We start from the raw sequence: 20,419 nt of genomic DNA, 5'->3' as shown, positions 1-20,419 counted from the left end.
TCTTGATGTTTATTTCCAGTAACACTGTTCTTGTGCAAAGAAATTATGCTTTTCCCAGTGTATTAGGCTTAGGCCTTCTAAGTTTGTCATAGTAAAATAAATGGTTTATGTAAGTACTTAATGACCAAACACATACTAGATTTCATTTTATCTGCTTACATATTAACATTGCCAAAATTTTTCTTTCTTAAATTACAGCTATGCATGACAGAAGTTAATGCTATTTATCTCCCTGGGACATTTTGACTTTATGATATAAGCCCCCTTTTGTCTCACTGCCAACCATTTTTCTTTTGTTTCATTCTTTAACATTGTATTCACCCTAAAACCATTTAGTGTACAATTTTGGCCTTTTATCAAGGAATCCAAAAATCTACCTCTGCACGGTGTAGCTAGTGATTTTATTTATTTTTTTAAGGGGAGGGGAAGGGCAGAGGGGGAGAGAGAATCTTAAACAGGCTCCATGCTCAGCAACATGGGCCTCGACACGGGGCTAGATCTCACAACCCTGAGATCATGACCTGAGCTGAAACCAGGAGTCGGACGCTTAACCGACGGAGCCACTCAGGCGCCCCTGGTGTAGCTAATGATTTTAAACCACAGGTACAATCGATTACTTTCCCACCTCTGAGGATGATATGATCCGTTAGAAAACAAGGTTATAAGATGGTTTTGCCCAAGCTGGTGTTTTAAAACAGATGAAGTTGGAACGTCCTTTGGCTTCTCCAGAGTTGTGTTTTCAGAGCATTCATTTTGGTTTTTTGCATTGAAGGGTTGAGGAGTTATAGCATATTAAGTTTAAATTCAAACTTCCCTTGGGTTTAAATCCAGAGAGATTTAGAATGACTATGTTGCAAGAGCTCCCCTAGCTTAGCCCGGGGAGTTAGTATGAAATCCATATTTGCTTGACATCTTGGTAGAATTAGCAAAGCTGTGGACATTCACAGCTCCTTTGTGTGACTTTCTGCCTATCTCGCCTGTCACAGGCAGTTGCCATTGTGTTTAGCAGAGTTTTTAGGAGGGCTCCAATTTGTCCACTGAAATTTATGGTGAGAGTTAATGGTAAGTTTCAGTTTGGTCTAAGACTTCTTACCTTTCCCTTGGGAAGTCCATAGGAACTTTACTCTGGCCTTAATGGTCAACAAATGCTCTTGGTTTTTTTGTTTTTTGTCTTTTTAGATTTTATTTATTTTAAAAAGAGAGTGCACGTGAGCAGGGGCAGGGCAGAGGCAGAGGGAGAGAGAAACTTAAGCAGACTCCACGCTGATCATGGAGCCCAACATGGGGCTCGATCTCAGAACCCTGAGATCATGACCTGAGCCAAAACCAAGAGTCAGTTGCTTAACCTACTGAGCCATCCAGGCGCCCCAAGAAATACTCTTGCCTCAGATTTCTATAAGGTAACAGAGTCAATGATACAAAAATCAGAACAATATTAAAAAGGTACACTCTGAAAAGTCTTGCTCCTACCAATCCCATTCCCCTTGCCTCCTACTTATTATTCTTCCCCTTGCCCCACAAAATTCAACATACTGTATACACTATATATTTTTTTAATAATGTATCCTATAGTTGCCTTCTGCAGTCCTAACTATGGTGCATTTTTACTTTATCAGGTTTTATAATGATTTCAGAAATGACTATACCTACAGTGCCGAAGTTGACATTATATTTTGGAGCAAGATGTTCCATTATTATTTTTACTAGTAATTCACATTTAATGTGAATCAGGGCCCTAAAAGCATCAAAATGTGCTTGTAATATCCTCCAAAGAAGAGAGGACAACACAACTATTGTACAATGTGGCTTTTTTTTTTTTCTTAAGACTTTATTTATCTGACACAGAGCGAGCACAAGCAGGGCGAGGGGCAGGCAGAGGGAGAGGGAGAAGCAGGCCCTCCTCAGAGCAGGGAGCCTGATGTGGGGCTCGATCCCAGCACCTGGGACCACAACCTGGGCCGAAAGCAGATGCCCAACTGACTGAGCCACCTAGGTGCCCCTACAGTGTGGCTCTTGTCCAACTTACAATAGTTCTTTAGTCACTGTGGCATCCTGCGGATATTCTCAAGTCCTGTATTTAGTCTATAGCAACTTCCTGCAAAGACATGAACAGAAGATACTGAAGATACCTGGTGAGATTTGGTTTCCTTTGTCTTCTGAAGTCTTCTTGTTGTTGCTTCTATTGTTTAAAGGCCCTGCATGAACTGGAGCTGACCCGATGTTATGATCTATGAAAATAGTTCTTGAGGAAAAGTATTGGGAAGACCCATGCCATAGCAGAGCTTTTTCTCTGAAATTTCTTTAATAGTAGCATTTAGCACTCCATATCCCAGGGCACTTACTGTGTATTGATGCCTTCGGCACTAAGGAGTGGAAGCTGAGCACAGGCACTTTGGGCCTTGCATGGGTCAAAGGGTGTGTTGTGCTTGTAAAACAAACTCATTTATATGTACATACACATTGTCCTACAGACATCCCCAAGCAGAAACCAGGGTTAACTATGAACTAATCCCAAGAAAACTTTGGTTGCATGGCCTCTAATGAGGCTTTCAGAGACTGGGATTTTGAAACCATCTTCTCCAGTGTTTCTCTGCTGTGTTGTCAGGCATCCATTACTTCACTAAAAGTCGACTTCCCTCAAAATATTAACTTCATCAGGCCTGTGTTCTAGTAGGGGCTTTTGGAGTAGCACTTGACTTTAGCTTTGTGGAAGACAAAGCCCCTTTCCTCTCAGTAATGTTGGGTTAGTACTGAACGGACAACCCCTAAAGAGATAGGGGACCTTAGCCTCCCCTTCTTTCCCCTTTCCCAAGAGGCCGAGCCTCTGGAGAATGGTCTATTCACCTCAAATCTGGAGGCATTTTCATAGCATGATTCTTCCCCCGACCCCTCTACTCCTGCCAAGCAACTGCATATACTCTGGGAGTAGGAAGGCTGGGAACTCTTACTCAAAATCATAAAGCCAGGTGTGACGGAACTTTCCCTTGAGGAGAGCTGCTTTTTATATATTTTGGACACCTCCCCAGGACTCCGACAGTCACTTTGAGTTTAATCACCTTTCCAACAACAGTCACTCACTCTCATGCAGTTTAAGTGATTTATTGATGTCTCTCAGCTATGGTGGTTATGGTTTCAGGATGTTTCAACCATGTCTTTTAAGAAGCCCTTTTCCCTACCGGAGGAGCCCTGCTACTTCATTCTGTTTTGACACTCTGTCCTCCTTAACCAGTATCATTTTTCTTCAGTTCTTCCACTTTGGCAACATAGATCCTCATGGCATCCATCTTGGACATCCCTTTGTTCTCGTTCCATGCCTCCCACTTGGCCTTGGCTTTCACATCTGTAGCAGGTGGGGCGGGGATGTTGCAATCACCCTGGGTGGCCTGTTTGTAGAAGCTGTACACCAACAGTTTCTCCTGATCACTCACAGGTCCCTTCAGCTGCTTGACAGCAGCACAGGCCATCTCAAACTCCACTTGGCACATTGGGGGAGCTGAGGCGTGGCCCCTGTGTCCTCTCTAGGTGATAGCTGGTGCTGCAGGCTGGAGGATGGAGAGTTAGAAACCCTGGAGGCTGGTGATTAGGTCAGGGAAGAAGGGAAAGGGGGCAAAGGAGACAGGGTAATGTGTGAGAAGAAGATAGGATATTCGTGTGTGTGTGTGTGTGTGTGTGTGTGTGTGTGTGTGTGTGTGTGTGTGTTTCTCAGACCTGGGGCCCATTGGATTAGATCTCCCCCACCGATGCTCTGGCTAGCAAAGTGCATTTTCTGGGGAGGACAACCAGTAACACTTCAAAGGCGCCTATGATGCCAGAGAAGAAGATAGGATGTGTGTGTGTGTGTGTGTGTGTGTGTGTGTGTGTGTGTGTGTGTGTGTGTGTGAAGATAGGATGTGTGTGTGTGTGTGTGTGTGTGTGTGTGTGTGTGTGAAGATAGGATGTGTGTGTGTGTGTGTGTGTGTGTGTGTGTGTGTGTGTGTGTGTGTGTGTGTGTGTTTCTCAGACCTGGGGCCCATTGGATTAGATCTCCCCCACCGATGCTCTGGCTAGCAAAGTGCATTTTCTGGGGAGGACAACCAGTAACACTTCAAAGGCGCCTATGATGCCAGAGAATTAAGGATACCGTGCTGCAGGGGGAAGGAAGTGCGCTGGGGGGCGGTGGGGTGGGAGGAATTGTGCGTCTGTGGGGCCGACCCGCTTCAGGGGAGGAAGCCTCTCAGAATGGCACATCTGTGCTGGTGAGTGGGCAGCCTGGGGAAGGCGTTCAGTGCGGGTGAACTGTAAGCGGGGGATCCCGGGGGTGGCTGGATGGGAGCGAACGCGGAGCCTGGGACGGAGCTGGTGGGTAGGCTCCACTGGGACTCAGAAAGCTAGGCTGGGCAGGGGCTGGACAGAGGCGTGGCCGAGCGGCCCGAGCGAAGGGAACGGGCGGGGCGGAGCACGCTCGGCGGAAGGGAAGTGCCGGTACTTGCCTGTTGGCTGGTTGGAGGCCTCGGGCTGGTAGGGGGGCGCTGTGGGCCGGGCTGCTTGGGAGCCGCGGAGCTGTTGGTGAGGATTGCGCGTGCGCGCGGAGCGGCGGGAGGCCTGCGGCCGGCGGCGCGGAGCCCGAGCTGAGGTGGTGGGCGGGGCTGAGGTGCGGCCATTGTCCCGCCCCGCCAACCACCCATTGTGCCGTGGCGCCTGCGCGGCACTCGGGGCGTCGCGGGGGAGGGGCGGCCGCTGCGGCCGCCAGCGTCGCCGCCATGGACCTAGGTGGGTGTCCCGACTACCCGTTCTCGGCCCTCGTGGTCTGCGTCCCGAAACCCGCGACCAGGGCAGTGCTGAATGGGCCCGGGCTAAGGGAGACCTCGGGGTCGGGGAGGGCTTGGGAGGGCGGGCGTGTCCTCGGGGTCGGGAGGCCTGGCTCCAGCCCCGGCCCCGCAGCTCCTAAGCCTGCATCTTGCCCCCTTGGGGCGCCTTTCCACGTGAAGGGCCGAGCGGATGTGAGGTTAGATTTCCTGAAAGTGGACAGGGTTCGTGCACGTGCTTTTTGGAAAATGCCGGGCTCGGAAGACGCCCTCGGGGAATCCGGATACCCGGACGGTTTCATTTGTTGGACGGCTGCTGAGTTCTTGAGCAAGCGTCTTACGCCCATGAGGCCCTCCTCGATAAAACGGGGATGATAACGTATCCACCACACAGAGTTTTGGGGCGTTGTGATTGAGAGCACGTGTATACGGTGTCTGGTACGGCGCCTTGCGCACAGCTAGTTCATCCGAGCAGCAGCTGTGGGGAGCGCCGCGGCAGCCGAGGTGCCACTTTGGAACCTCTGTGCACTTTTGAATCAGAGTACTCACAGGCGGGGTCTGGGAGAGGGGAGGGGGGAGCTAGTATAAATCGGTGGCTCCTTGTCCAGCCTCCCACCCTGCTGGACATGCTCTTAAAGAGATGAGACCAGGAGGCTGTTGTGAGAGAGCTGGGGTGAGGCACCCCAAGATGTGCCAGAACAGGCTGTGGAGAAACGGTGTAGTCCTGTCGCCAGCCAGGTCTTCAGTGGTGGAACAGTAGAGCTCTAAGCTTGGAGCCCTGCAGCTGTGGTGATTTCTGTCGCAGCCCCACCACCCTGTAGTTGGGACATCCTGAGCAAATTGTTTCTGAATCTCAGTGTTTCCCTCTCTAAAACAAGAATGGTTGATTTGAAGATTAAAAGAGATCTTGCACAGTGCCTGGCACGGAGTAAGCACTTAATAAACATACAGAGTGGGCACTTACAAACACCAGTTAACCAGTAGTGATAAAAACACTTGGGATTTGCCCAGCTATTAACCAGTAGGTCCTGGGACTTACTCCTTCAGGTAGCACAATGAACATAATGTCTCTGGAATATTGGTATTGGGGGACAAACATCTCAGCTGACTGTGCAATAAATTTAAATTTACAGAGTCATAAGGGGACATATTTGGGGAGCCTAGGAGAGCAGCCTGAGCCAAAAAGGGGGCGGGCAGAATCCCCAGTGAGACCTCTCAGCACCCTAATCCTCCTGGCAGTCAGCCTCAGCCACTGGGAGCCAAGGTGGACTGCCTTCACCAGTTGGTTGCATAGGAGTGTTGATCCTTTGGCCTTTTGCTGCTCCCTTAAAGTCGAGAGGCAGGATCGTTTTTAGTCTCCTGAATCAAGATTCTCTTGCTGGCTCCTGGCCTGTGAAATTGGGAAAGATGTGTTCTTTGGGGGCATGAGGGAATGAGGAAGGGGTAGCATCTCCGGACCCTGGGAAGGGGGAGAAGTTGGGAATACTGAACAGTGAGTAGCGTTTGTACTCCGATTTTGTTTCTGGGCCAGAAGCAGCTTACCTGAGGAAGACCTATGTCCTTTCCTATTACTGAGCTAGGGAAGGCAAAGAATAGCGACAGGGTTCCAGTCCTGCCAACAATGGAAAGATCTGCGGGGAATCAACACTTCTGAGCGCTTATCAGGCTCTTTGTAGCCAGAGGCTTACAGTAGCTGTATCTTGCGTAACGCTCAGCAGCTCTGGGAGATGGAATTGGGAGCCGAACTACCAGCTCAGTGTTGAGGGCTTGACTAGTATATGTCATTCGATCCTCCCAGTCTAACACCAAGTCTGTATTTTTCCCACATACACAGAAGGGAAGCTCAGAGAAGCTTTAGCTTGTTCTAGATGGTTGAGCTAGGATTTAAAGCAATGTCTAATTAAACATCCCCAAATGCCTTCCTTGATAAGTCTGTTGATTCATGGCTTCCTGGACAGAGGACTTTTCATTTGTATCTACCTCTTGGTTTTTACTAGAGAAGCAGAGCCTTTGGTAGCTTCTTCTGTTTGACAGAGCTGTGGGGTAAACTGTTTCCCTGCAAGAACACCGGAAATTTGTTTGCAAGACAAGGCTGTAAGAGAAAAGAGGGAAGGCAGGGCTTGTCTGATTGCTTCTGTGCCCACAGCCCTGGCCCCTGCCCCCCTTAGGCTGTATCATTACTCAGAAGCTCAACTGTCATGTTCCACGGTATGTACTTGGTCGCCCCTGTTGCTTGGTACTGCCCTGCTCTCTCTCTCAGCCCTTCCTCCCCACATCCTCTGCCAGCCCGTCCTTTGCCGGAGGGCCTAGCCCTTTCCTTTACCCATGCTTTTCCTGCAGGATCTCATTCACTTTTTCATTCCATTGATCCCCTCTGAGCAGACACCTCCCTGAGCCACATTTCCATTGCTGGAGGACGTCTCTAGCTTAATGTTCTATCTCAAACTCCAAATAACCAAAACTGAACAGTGTTCCCTCCAGAGCTGTTCTGATTCTCTGTTCTTCCAGTGATGCCCGTTGTCTTCCCAATCCAGGCTAGAGTCTGGGAGTCCTTCTTTATCCCTTAGCTAAGTGCTTTTGATTCCAGCTCTACAGCGGCTCTTAGAACCAACCCTCCTTCCCCGTTCGAGCCCTTATCATCTCTAACCCCGATGATGACCGCCGGCCCACCAGCTGCTGTCTCTCTGTCTAACCTCTGCTAATGATTCTCAAGATTTTTCACCACACTCTGTCTTGTGCGGCTTCTCTCTGTGCAGGACCCGTGAATATCTGTGAGGAAATGACTATTCTGCATGGGGGCTTTTTGCTCGCTGAGCAGTTGTTCCACCCCAAAGCGCTGACAGAATTGAAAAAGTCTGACTGGGAACGCGTTGGGCAGCCTATTGTGGAGGCCCTAAGGGAGATCTCCTCCGCCACAGCATGCTCCCAGCCCTTTGCCTGGAAGAAGAAAGCTCTGATCATCATCTGGGCCAAGGTTCTTCAGCCCTGCCCTGTCACCCCTTCAGATGCTGACACTCGGTGGCAGGAAGATGTGTTCTTCTCAGTAGGCAACATGATCCCTACCATCAACCACACGGTCCTTTTTGAGCTGCTCAAGTCGCTGGAAGCTTCTGGACTCTTTATCCAGCTCCTGATGGCCCTGCCCACCACTATCTGCCGTGCAGAACTAGAGCGCTTTTTGGAGCACATGTCTGTTGACACGTCTTCAAAGGATGTGGCCTTTTTCCTCAGTGTCTGGTGGGAAATGATGAAGCACAAAGGCAATCAGCAGGACCCCCTGCTCACCCAGTTTAGAACCATGGCCCATAAGTATTTGTCCTCTTCAGATGAGTTCTGCCACCCTCCAAAGAGGTTTAAGTCAGACCCAGATGTGTGTCCCACTATGCCCCTGTTGGCCATGCTGCTCACTGGGCTGAAGCAAATCCAAAATAGAATCCTATGCCCAGGGATGAAGTGCTGTGCGTTAGCCAACTTGGCAGACATGCTGACGGTGTTTGCCCTGATGGAGGACGACCCCCAGGAAGTATCTGCAACCGTGTATCTGGACAAACTGGCCACGGTGATCTCTGTGTGGAATTCGGACACCCAGAACCCGTATCACCAACAGGCACTGGCAGAGAAGGTAAAGGAGGCCGAACGGGACATCAGCCTGACCTCCGTGGCCAAGCTTCCAAGCGAGACGATTTTCATCGGGTTTGAGTTCATGTGCACCCTGCTGCGGGAGTGGGGGGAGGAGCTGCAGGCCATGCTCACCAGCAGCCAGGGGACAAATTACGACAGCTTCCGGCTGTGTGACAGCCTGACGTCCTTCAGCCAAAACTTGAAGCTCTACCTGGATTCTACCAGCTTGTCCAAGGAGGAGAGGCAGGTGGTCTCGGAGCTGGCAGAGTGTGTTGGGGACTTCCTGAGGAAGACCACCAGGGTGCTGAAGAACAAGGGCTTTGAGAAGGACATCACCGCCTCGATTGCCATGGCCATTATTGAGCAGAAGATGGACCGACACATGGAAATGTGCTACATTTTTGCTTCTGAGAAGAAGTGGGCCTTCTCAGACGAATGGCTAGCCTGCCTGGTTAATAACCGAGCCCTCTTCCGAGAGCCAGACTTGGTGTTAAAGCTGCTGGAAACAGTGATGGAAGTTACCATGACAGACAGAGCCGTCCCTGAATCTCAGATCAGACAAGTGATCAGCTTGATTCTAGAATGCTATGCAGACCTCTCTCTGCCAGATAAAAACAAAGTCCTCTCGGGCACCCTGCTCTCCTGGGGGCGGAAGGGTCTCTCTGAGAAGTTGTTGGCTTACTTGGACAGGTTTCAGGAGGACCTCAATACAACTTTTAACCAGCTCGCACAGAGCGCCTCTGAACAGGGCTTAGCTAAAGCTGTAGCGTCTGTGGCCCGCCTGGTAATACTGCACCCGGAGATCACCGTGAAGAAAATGTGCAGCATGGCTGTGGTCAATCTTGGCACCCACAAGTTCCTGGCCCAGATTCTCACTGCCTTCCCCGCCCTTAGGTTCACGGAAGAGCAGGGTCCCGATCCATCCGCTACTTTTGTGGTGTCATGCCTCAAAGAAACTGTCTGGACAAAGTTCTCTACACCCAAGGAGGAAAAGCAATTTTTGGAGCTCCTGGGCTGCCTAATGAATCCTGTGAAGCCCCAAGGTATCCCGGTTGCTGCTCTTCTTGAGCCAGATGAGGTGCTAAAGGAGTTCGTCCTGCCTTTCTTGATGCTAGACGTCAAAGAGGTGGATCTCAGTTTGAAGATCTTCATCCAGACCCTTGAAGCAAATGCGTGTTTGGAGGAGTACTGGCTCCAGACCTGCTCTCCGTTCCCCCTCATCTTCAGCTTGTGCCAGCTGCTGGATTGCTTCAGCAAATACTGGCAGCTCCCCAAGGAGAAACGGTGCCTCTCTTTGGATGGGAAGGATCTGGTGACCCGTGTCCTGGAGATCCTCTGTGACATTATATTGGCTAATGCTGAGACCTTCTCCCCAGACACCTGGATCAAGTCCCTGTCTTGGCTCCACCGGAAGCTGGAGCAGCTTGACTGGACGGTGCGCCTGAGAATGAAGAACCTCTTTGAGGGCCACTTCAAGTGTGAGGTGCCCGCCACGCTTTTTGAGATCTGTAAGCTTTCTGAGGACGAGTGGACCTCCCAAGCCCACCCTGGGTACGGTCCGGGCACAGGGCTTCTTGCCTGGATGGAGTGCTGCTACATCTCCAGCAGCATCTCTGAGCAGATGCTGTCCCTCTTGGTGGTAGATGTGGGCAACCCTGAGGAGGTCAGATTGTTCAGCAAGGGCTTTCTGGTGGTCCTGGTACAAGTCATGCCTTGGTGCAGCCCCCAAGAGTGGCAGTACCTTTACCACTTGACCAGGAGACTGTTGGAGAAACAACTCCTGCACGTCCCATATAGCCTGGAATATATTCAGTTTGTTCCTCTGCTCAACCTGAAGCCCTTTGCCCAGGAGCTCCAGCTCTCCGTACTGTTCCTGAGAGCTTTCCAGTTTCTCTGCAGCCAGAGTTGTTGTAATTGGCTTCCTATGGAAGGCTGGAGCCATGTAGTCAGACTTCTCTGTAACAGTCTGACCAATCTTCTGGACTCCGTTAGGTCGATACAGTCAGTTGGCCCTTGGGCTCAAGAACAGGACCTGACCCAGGAGACCCTGTTTTTTTATACCCAGGTATTCTGCCATGTTCTGCACATCATGGCCATGCTCCACCAAGAGGTGTGTGAACCGCTCTACGTTCTGGCCTTGGAAATCCTCACTTGCTACGAAACCCTGAGCAAGGCCAACCCTTCTGGTAGCTCCTTGCTCCAGAAGGTAAATGAGCAGCGCTTCCTGAAGTCCATCGCTGAGAACATTAGCCCTGAGGAACGGCGCCAAACCCTGCTGCAGAAGATCAGCAACTTCTGATCTTTGTACTTCGGAGAATGGCTGGGCCCCGACTCGGTGGGGTCTACAGGGGCTTGAGCTGAGAAACACGAGCTTTTCGGTTATGTGAAATTGTACACAAGCTAAAAAAGTATATGGCAATAACTGTAAAGAAAATAGTTTCTTAGGTGTTTGTAACATACAAATTATAAAATTCTCGTTTGAGTTTCATCGTCTCTCTTTGAGTCTTTCTCGTCAATAGAATAGGCTTAGATATGCTCTGCAATTGGGCTCAGCTAGCCTTAAAGAACAAAGCAAGCTGGGAGGAACATGTTCACAACTGGATTTATCCACCCTAGAATTTGGCGAAGAAGTCCAAAGGTGAAACCACCCAAGTGGAAAACTTACAGGTATTCTGTTCTTCTGCACTGCAGCCCTCTTCAAGAGTCATTTCGTGGTGTCTTGGACAGGGCAGCCAGGGGGAAAAACTCTCTTCTGCCACCAATTGGCCATGTATTTGTGAACCCAAGCGGCCTGCCCCACTGTAAAAGGAGAACACTGGCCCAAGAAAATTAAATGTCAGGGAGTAGACTAATAACCCCAAGAAAATGGGTGTGTTCTGAATGGAGGACTTCAGCCATATAGGCTGAACTCCATTTAGTGGATCCAGGAGGGGCTGTGTGAAACAGTCTGGTGAACACCAGAGGTGGGTTTAAAGGGTGGGTACAATTATCTTCTGCCTGGGGTGGGCTGTCCTGGTTTTCAGGGGTGAGTGGGAGCAGTGGCGTACACAGCAGCTTAAAAATGTGACCTTCCCACGTCCAGTGTCTATCACAGGACTAGGAGAACTGGTTGGGGAGGTGTTTAATTTGAGAGGCAAGGAGGGAAAAAGGATATGCCCCATCACCTTCATATGCTTACCCTCACTCAAAATGAGCTGTTACTCTGGTCCCCTCCCAGCTCCTAATTGGGATTCACGTAGGAAGGGAAGATTGCGCCAGAAGTTGCCCGCCCACGGGGCTCGAACTCTAGGACCTGACGATGTACTCTCGGAACCCCCAGACACATGTGAGAGTAAGGTCTGAGCCGGGCCCCCCTGAAGGCTGAAAGCGTGACCACACCCCTCCACAGCCCGCTCCTGCCAGTTGCGTGGTGGATGCGAGCACAGACCCAGAACAACAGCACACAGCGGGGAGGCCACTCCGGTCACAGGATGGGTCTGGAAAGAAGTGGGTATTGATGTATTTCACAAATGAGAAGAAGCTGGGAAATATTAGTGCACTTTAATCACCACAGGGGTGATTTATAAAGATATACTGACAGTAAACAAAAATGGTAAAAAAAAAAAAATTACAGCATTTGACATTTTTTAAATGGCACCCATTAAAGACAAATAGAATTTGAGACACTGTTACATATTGAGTACAAGTTCATGGACAACAATGAATTAAAAGGCACTTTAGAACTTCTGGATTTTTACTACCATTTGAAAAAAAACTTCATGGTAGCAGTTTCTAAAACCCATCCTAGTGGGTAAGGAAGAATTAGTGTCAGCACCAGAGGGTCCTATCTGCAAACGGTAGGTGGGTCAGTCCCCAGGACGGAGTTCGGCCAGGGCTATCTCGCACTCTTCGTTCTCCAGCCTTCGGGGGCAAAGTGGCAGACCGCTCCTGTGGGAACAGGCTTTGGAACACAAGCCCTGGCTTACTGGGGGGGGGCCCGGATGAGACCTCTCACGGTTTGAAATACAGAAGCCCATTTCCACGTCCTATGGAAAGGACAATGTCGAAGAGGGGGGTTCCCCAGGAAAGAGCTCAACAGGCACCATGTTGCTTTACCCCTACAGTTTTAACAACAGCATCCTGTGCGTGTGGACATGGGGAAAGCTGGGTTTGAGGGGACATGCTAAGAAAGGAATAGTATTTGTGACTTTACAACGAGCTCACAAGTTCGACACTGGTCTTCCCAAGTCGGCCTGCAGTGGCGCTGACCTGTGGGCCTCCCTAACTACTCAAGTGCTTCAGGTTCCCCTCCCTGCCTCTCACCCCCCTGCCGGGGACACTTCTGAATGGAAGTCAGGGGACATGGGAATTCCGTGTTGGCACATGGATGACAGGATGAGGCATGGGACCAGTGGGGTATCGAGTAAACAGTAAAAAACTACCTACCCACGACGGTTTGCCCAGGCCAACATCACGAGAACGTATTTCGAGAACCAGGCTCACCACTTGCTGCCACTGGCCCAGTAAGTGTAGATACTGCCCTGAGTGGTCGGAAAGGCGGGTAGCCGCCCATATTCGGGCCAGGCGGGTGCCCAGACGCTTCACCCTAGTCCACCCGTCTCCACACCCCATGCTTCTGCCTCCCAGAACCCTTGAGGTGAGACTCAAGGAAGGATCCTGGGGCTTGCGTTAAAACCACCTTGCTGCCAGCGGGGGGTCTGACAGGATCCAATCGCTGTTCCTTAGGAAAAAAGTGCTTTTGCAAAAGGGGCAGGTTAGAAGAGGGAGGTCATGTGAAGATTCTTTAGAAAAACTCAAACCCATCTGCTTATCAATACACCCAAAGGCTGGAGCCACCCAGGGCACAGTGTGGTCCGTGGGACTACCAAGTGGAGGAGGCACCTGCACTGCCCGACTCCCGGGAGCGCTTAGCCGTCCTTGTTGTCCGGGGGGCGGTCAAAGAGCCGGGCTGCCTTCTTGCAGAGCAGAGAGAACCAGTAGATCTGGGGGGCGACGAGGACGGCATTGGCCACGTTGCAGTAGAAGGGGATACGGGACGGCACTTGGAGCAGGCTTAGTCCCCGCTGCTGGCCGTACGACCAGTACATGAACGGGAAAAGAAGGATCCGGCAGGAAAGGAAGGTGGTCAGCGTGAGGATTCCGTTCACTTTGTACAGGAGGGTGCGCTGCTGCTTCAGCTGCAGGAGAACGGGGAGGGGAAGGCCGTCGGCGAGGCTGCGCCTGCCGGGAACCACCCGCCGGGGGCCCGCAGCCGGAAAGCCAAGCGTCGGGTCGCCTGACACGCGTGGCAGAGCTGGCCGAGTGCCGCCCGCTTTATGGGTGCGCGCAGGCTCGCGGTGTCGTCTCCAACAGTGATACTGAGTTTAGCCTAAGCCCCGCAGCCGACAGGCACACAGGACAAGCGCGTTTAACAACAACAACAAAACAAAACAAAAACACCAAAAAAAAAAAAAAAAAAAATCTGCAGCCAGGAAAAAATACCTAAAAAACTATCAAATTTGAATCAAAAGTACAATTTCACCCCCCCACAAACACACACACACAGGCTCAGAAGACCAACTGACCTTGGCATCTGTTAAAGGGTCTCCTGCCCCACCATTCCTAGCACTAAGGGGTTTCCACAAGCCCCCCCAGTCCACCAGGGAGAGCGGCGCCTGCTTCCTCCTGCCATACGGCCATGGTATCTGTACCTGAATCAGAACTCGGCCCAGGGACACGAACGGAGTGCTCAGTTCTGCCATGAAGATGCAGCCGACAAAGAAGTCCCCGAGGTCTCCCCTGAGCCTCTGCAGAGGAAAAGGGAAGAAATGGGAAATAAGAACTAGAGGTTAAGGAACCACTGGAAGGAAAATTCTACTGGAGGGCTACTGGAAAGGGTAACCATGAGAGACCGTGAAGGGAAAGGGAAATGCTAAGTGAGTACAGACCTGGTTAATACTCTGCTGCTCCCACAGCAATAGCACTCGGAGGGGCAAATCCCCTAGGATCCAGAGACAACTTCAGAGATCAGCTGATCGCATCACACCCCAGGCTTTTTCTGAATTTCAATGTCAGCCCGAAGGAACCCTGTAGCCTACTCTTGGGTACCTAACTTAGTCATGCCGAGGGCACTCGGCCAGTTTAATTCAACAAAATATGTGCCAGGCCCCGTGCTAGATGTCAGGGTCCCAAAGCAATCAGGAGAGACTTCTTTAAGAATGTAATGTCCTCCCCACCACTCCTTTTATCTTGTCAAAAAAAGAGACTAGCACAGAAGAGCAGCTCTGTCACTGACTACCACTGAGTACAGTAAGTAAACTCTTAGAGCCCCCCGTTTCTTCATCTCTGGTACAGGGTGAATAATATCTAATTGTCACTTCTAATAACGTCTAATTATTAGTAGAAAGCGATGAGCTTTGCAGCCCAGTACCTGTCACTCAGGAATGACTAATTTCCTTTCTGCCTTCCCATCTCTCCTCCTCGTTGGGGGCGGGGGAGGGGGCTTATGGGGAAATGGACCTGAGGAGAAATTATACGGCTATCTGCTTTGAGAGCGAGCTTTTGTGACATCCGTATAGCACAGACATTACTCTCTGGCACTGCTGGAGCACATCACCAGGTGACTGAGCCACTCTCATTTTTTTAAAAACAATTTTTATGTTGTTTTGTGTTGTACTGCATACTGTTTTTATATCGTGTAAACGGAAGACAGAGCCTCTGACAGAGCCTAGGGAATCACAGAGGGCTGGGGGACTGCATAAAGGATGATGCTGGCAGGGAGGACCAGCATCACTGCAGACTGCACTTCTGTCCTGGGGGGTGTGCCCGGGAGGTTTTACTGTGGAAGCAACTGGCACCGGAGGAAGCGGAAAGGAAAGCGGGACAGTCCAGGCTCGTAAGTAATGGTCAAGATACCCAGTTTAACAGGAGGAAACGAGGGACCAAGTCTGCTGGTGGCTGTTCTGGAAGGCCATACCTGGGCAACTGGCACCAGGGCAAACAGAATGACCGCGTGGTGCGCGATCATGAGGCGGTTTTTACTTAGGAAGTTCCGAAAAGTGGTGAGGGAGTGTCTGTGGTTCTGGTCTCTGGTTCGGTACCACTCACAGAGGTACATGGCGTAGGAGTCGTAGATCATGTATGGAATCAAGAACCAGACATACTCTCGGGCAAGCCAGTGCCTAAAAGAAAGCATATGAACAGTCCCTGAGAGGATGATGGACGTCAACTATGAAGGCTCAACGTCAACCGCTTCTCAAACACATCCCCTTCAGCTTTGTACCCTGATCAGCTATTCTTACTCCAAACGCTTTACGAGGAAGATGCTGACAGTAATAAATAAGGTGAGTGAAGAGTTTTCTCTCAATTGCGAGGCCAGTTAGTAAGTGTCAGGGGCAGAAAGCAGGGGACTCACTCAGCACCATGTGTTTCAGTAACTAGCTTCACCATTTCCCTGATTTAGCTACTCCTTTCCAATGGATTTTTCTGGCATTTTGTGATATAAGCTAACTTTGATATAGATATCTCTATAAATGATTCATTAGCCCCACCAAGAAACTTGTTTGAAGGTGTCCCAAATGCCCAATCCAATATTTCCAGTTTAGCTCCACTTAGTTGCTCAAGAGTTGGGAGTTTCCTCACGTATCTGCTTGCAACCCCACTTTAGGGAGTTTCTGAGAAGCTCTTTACAATTCTATGGCTAATCCCAATTCCACTCATTAAGAAAAATACATCTGGAAAGGAACCCGGAGTTCAAGGACTACCTTACAGCAATCAGATACCAGAAGAGAAGCTGGGACCAAAGACAGTTTTCCCATTTACTTGCCCAAAGGGGTTAGATCCATATTTGCTGAGTCTAAATGACTGCTTATCACGGTCCCAGAGCAGGTTAGAAGGAAAGTCTCTAATTTCTACAGTTTTGTTCCCAATTGAGAAATAATCATTCTACAGAAAATGTGGGAAAAATCAAAATAGAAATCATATACTCTGCTGAGGAGGATTAGCTTCACTCAGTCAGCACATTTTTACTGAGCACCCATGTGTCAGATAGAAGAAACCGTTTAGTTTCATGGTTTGGTGTTCCCAAACTACCTGAACCCCAGCATCACCTGCGGTGCTTGGTAAGGACTCTACTCTCCAGAGACTCTACATGCTAGGCCTTGGGAGCCTAAAGCTGTATTTTTAACTTTGTCTCAGGTGATTTCCTAAGAAGCCAGTCCACTGAACTGCAACACTGGCAATATACTCTAGCGAGGGTGCCATTCAAATTTCTGTTCCTGAACGAGTCCACACTTATCATGGCATGACTGGATCATTCAGAAGCAATGAACCAGGCAAACAAGTAAGTAATGGCAAATATACTAGATGTGTATGTGAATTCATTAGCCAGGTTCCATTTAGGTAAAAAGGTGTGATATTTATTCTACTGCCCATCTATGGTCTCCAATTGCTTTCTTGAAGCAATTCCAAGTAAAATAACTATGAAGAACTACTAAAAGCTTAGCTGAAATATAACCGGCCCCTCCCCTTGAGTGGGGCCTAGGATTTTAATATTTTGCACACCGTACCAATTCTGTGAGATCTGAAATTGTGTAGAATTCTCTGAAGACTTATTAACAAGAGGTTTGGATTATAATTTTTTTTTAAGATTTTATTTATTTATTTGACAGAGAGAGACACAGCGAGAGAGGGAACACAAGCAGGGGGAGTGGGAGAGGGAGAAGCAGGCCTCCCGGCCGAGCAGGAACCCCAATGCGGGGCTCGATCCCAGGACCCTGGGATCATGACCTGAGCCGAAGGCAGACGCTTAACGACTGAGCCACCCAGGCGCCCCAAGAGGTTTGGATTATAATCTTAACTACCACCAGGCTGGGACTTAACTTTCTTTATAGTATCAGGATAATTCTTGTTTTCCTTCCCTGACAAAGTTCTTGTGTGGATTAAAAAAACTAGTAGAAGTGTTAAAGTCCTTTTAAATTAAAAAGTACTATCCAAATATAAGTGCTTAAACTGGTAAAATTGCCTAGGACTATGACTCTTAGCCCGTTTAGGGATCTGGACTCCTGAAATCTTTGGTCCACCACCACATTATGCATATAATTCAGGGGGATTTATAGATACATATTCTCTATGAAGGCATAAGATGAAAAGGCATATAATAGGGGCGCCTGGGTGGCTCAGTCGGTTAAGCATCTGCCTTCAGCTCAGGTCATGATCCCAGGGTCCTGGGGTCGAGCCCCATGTCCGGCTCCCTGCTCAGTGGAGAGCCTGCTTCGCCCTCTGCCCCTCCCCCACTTAAGCGCAGTCACACTTCTCTCTCAAATAAATAAAATCTTAAAAAAAAAAGAAAAGGCATATGATAGAAAAATATTTGAATGTATAGCATATGAGCCCCAAAAGGCCTTTTTTTTTTTAAGATGCCCTAGGTGCCTTTAGAACATCCTTATGCATACATGCAAAGGCAGAGGGCACAGAAATGTGTCTATCTCCATTCTGTGCCCAGAGAATCTAAGGCATAAAGATACACAAAAGGAGGAACCTGAAAACCAAACTCAGGTGTGCTACCATGATCCAGCCACTAAAAACACAGAGCTTCTAAGGGGAAAAAACACAACAGTGGTGCTACAGAACTAATGGCGTGCAAATATCTTCTGAAATGTATAGTGGTTGCCTGCTCCTTGCCCTCGTATCAGCTCAAAAAAATGCTGCGAAGTCACATTTGTCACTTTAATCTTTGCAAAGGAGGCTGGTTTCAAGTTTGATGTGACAAACGGGGCAGTGAGGGAACTTGTTGCCTGATCAGAAAATGCTCAATGAAAATAAAAAACTGAACCCAGCCAAGCAAATGCTGTTAGCCTTTGGTGTATGCAGTCAAGGTCACTTGACCTATCTTGTCTCAGCATCTGTAATTCATTGCTGATAGCTGGTTTTGTCTAAAAAGAGGCATAGGAAGAAAAGCACAAAAGTCACAATGGCAGGACTAATCCCAAGTAAGATCCAGACACTAAATTTGCAGGCCACAGGGAAATGGATACCCCACTCCTGCTCCCATCCCATTCCAGTCTCAACTCTCAAAAAGCACGACACTCTGCAGAGTCAACATGCGAAAGGGACTAGGAAAGGCTGTGAGACTTTCTCTGAACATTGGACTATCACTCTTTAACGAGAAGAAAGTTAAGAGTGGTTCTAGGAAGACGGGTGAAAACAATGGCTTTTTAGAAAAAGGGGGGGGAGTCCACAACTGCCCAGGTCTAAACACTATACCAAGTAGATCGCCCTGGTCTTTATGATTTGTTTCACTAGATGCACATTTCTTGACCTGCCTCTGGACTGAGCTCTTAACTCCGGTACAGGTCAGTTTCCTGAAAGCACTAGAAACCTTTTCATTGCCTTTAGCAAATCCAGAGGAAACAGGGGAGCAGCACTTGTAAAGAAAGGATGGCCGATTTGTTCCTTTCCACAGAGGGTCTCTACTAACCACACCGGACATATGTCGGCCAAAGAATGCTCCAGGGCAGGACTCCAGTGAAATCATTTAAAAGACCTAAAAGCCAGACTCCCACTTCCAAATAATTCTCCCACTTACATATCTCATAAAGAACTTGAATCAATGGGCCACCTTAAATCAGACTTAGACCCTGTCATTCTCTAGTATGTCTTCAGTTTACTTCAGTCTCCTAAGTGGGCGAGGCTGAAAGCGGTAAGGAGAGGAGGAGGGACTAATTATGGTGCCCAAGTTCTCCCATCAGCTACCTAACCGCATGTGCTGGTAAAAGAACTAGCGCTTGGGAGCCGCTCAAATGTGGAAACTCCAACAAAGCTCAGCGCCATCGTCGGTGCTGCTTTCACCTGGCACTGGATGTTACCTGTCGGTGATCACGTCGCTACAGGAGCGGATGATGACGATCCCTGACCCGGTGGCCAACACAGCCTGCACTGAAGAAACCAGCCTAACGTGCGGCAGAAAAGAAAAAAAAAAAAAATCCAGTCCAGTGGACAGCGTGAAGCCCAGAGCCTTCAACCTGCCTCTCCCCTGGGCTGCCAGTGCGGGGAGGGAGAGGGTACGCGGCCGCCGCGCTCCCGACCCCAAGGCAGCGGGCAGACCGACCAGCAGCTTCCCGCCCGGTCGTGCCCCGCGCGGGCGCCCTCCATCCTCCTCCCTCTCCCTCTCCCTCCCCGGGAGGACGCCGGGGTCTGCGGAGAGCTCCGGCCGGCGCCCCGGAGGGGCAAGGCACCAGGGAGGCAGCCCCCTCGCTTCCTGTCGCCCCCCTTTTCCGCCCTCGGCGCGCCGCAGGGCCGGGCGCAGGCGGGTCGGGTCGCGGGGCAGCCGGCGCGCGGCCGGGCGGGGCGGACGGCGCCCGGCCTCGCGCGTACCTGGTGCTGATCATCACGCAGTCGGAGTCGCTCCATGCGGGCCGCGCGCGCCGCAGCCCCCAGGTGCAGAGTGCGAAGAGCCCCGGGAAGAAGAGCGAGCCCAAGGCCAGCGTTAGCAGCATGGGTGCTCGGGGGGGGGGGGGGGTCGGTCACCGCGCTCGGCGCCCGCGGCGTGGCTCCGATCGGCTCCGCGCGACTCCCGACTGGCGCGGCCCGCCCGCCCCTATTTCTACCCTCCGCCCTCCGCCCTCGCCCCGGCCCCGGCCTCGCCGCGACTCCGGCAGCCGCCGGGCGCTGGCCCCGAGCCCGCAGCGCCACTCCCCGCGTGACTAGGCCGGCGGCCGCGATAGGCGCGGGCCGGCCGGGCGGGGCGGGGTCTCGCCGCCGCCGCCGCCGCCGCCGCCGCCGCCACCGCCCCTAGGCCCCGAGGCTTCCCCGGGTTCCCCCGGCCGGCCGGCGAGTGGGCGGCGGCGGCGAGCTGCGGCCCGGGAGGTTCCGAGGGCGCGGGCACTGCGCCCAGCACGAGCGGCGTGGAGCGGTCGCCGCCGCCTTCCGAGCGGCCGCGGGGCCGAGGCATTGGTGGGAAGGGCCGAGGCTCTCGGGGCTTCTGTTCCGTCACCGCGGACGCGTCCCCCGCCCTGCCGGACCGGCGCGACCGACGA

The 20,419-nt window shown here is 50.8% G+C and overlaps 2 protein-coding genes across 8 annotated transcripts; one reads left to right on the top strand and one right to left on the bottom strand.

Moving 5' to 3' along the window:
* The first annotated feature begins 1,955 nt into the window (after positions 1-1,955).
* Positions 1,956-10,887, top strand: GEMIN4 (gem nuclear organelle associated protein 4). Of its 4 annotated transcripts, XM_027567712.1 has the most exons (3): positions 4,475-4,749; positions 6,782-6,992; positions 7,541-10,887. In XM_027567712.1, exons 2-3 carry the CDS (start codon positions 6,983-6,985, stop codon positions 10,702-10,704), a joined length of 3,174 nt encoding a protein of 1,057 aa, XP_027423513.1. In that variant the 5' UTR covers positions 4,475-4,749; positions 6,782-6,982; the 3' UTR covers positions 10,705-10,887. The 4 variants fall into 4 exon arrangements, with proteins under 4 accessions (XP_027423514.1, XP_027423513.1, XP_027423510.1 ...); XM_027567713.2 differs by lacking the exons at positions 4,475-4,749; positions 6,782-6,992 and adding an exon at positions 1,956-2,132; XM_027567709.1 differs by lacking the exon at positions 6,782-6,992.
* Positions 10,888-11,906: 1,019 nt separating this feature from the next.
* Positions 11,907-20,082, bottom strand: TLCD3A (TLC domain containing 3A). Of its 4 annotated transcripts, XR_004819690.1 has the most exons (6): positions 19,758-20,069; positions 19,250-19,333; positions 15,361-15,565; positions 14,096-14,191; positions 12,831-13,582; positions 11,907-12,345 (listed from the first exon to the last, which is right to left on the bottom strand). XR_004819690.1 is itself a non-coding variant. In XM_035724562.1 (5 exons), the coding sequence occupies exons 1-5, from the start codon at positions 19,877-19,879 to the stop codon at positions 13,313-13,315; spliced, it is 777 nt and encodes a 258-aa protein (XP_035580455.1). In that variant the 5' UTR covers positions 19,880-20,069; the 3' UTR covers positions 11,907-13,312. The 4 variants fall into 4 exon arrangements, 3 of the variants coding, with proteins under 3 accessions (XP_035580455.1, XP_035580456.1, XP_035580457.1); XM_035724562.1 differs by having other exon boundaries at positions 11,907-13,582; XM_035724563.1 differs by lacking the exon at positions 19,250-19,333 and having other exon boundaries at positions 11,907-13,582; positions 19,758-20,082.
* Positions 20,083-20,419: the final 337 nt, after the last annotated feature.

This window comes from Zalophus californianus, chromosome 16, assembly GCF_009762305.2.
Source record: "Zalophus californianus isolate mZalCal1 chromosome 16, mZalCal1.pri.v2, whole genome shotgun sequence".
Lineage (NCBI taxonomy): Eukaryota > Metazoa > Chordata > Mammalia > Carnivora > Otariidae > Zalophus > Zalophus californianus.
This window is presented reverse-complemented; position numbering and strand designations above follow the sequence as displayed.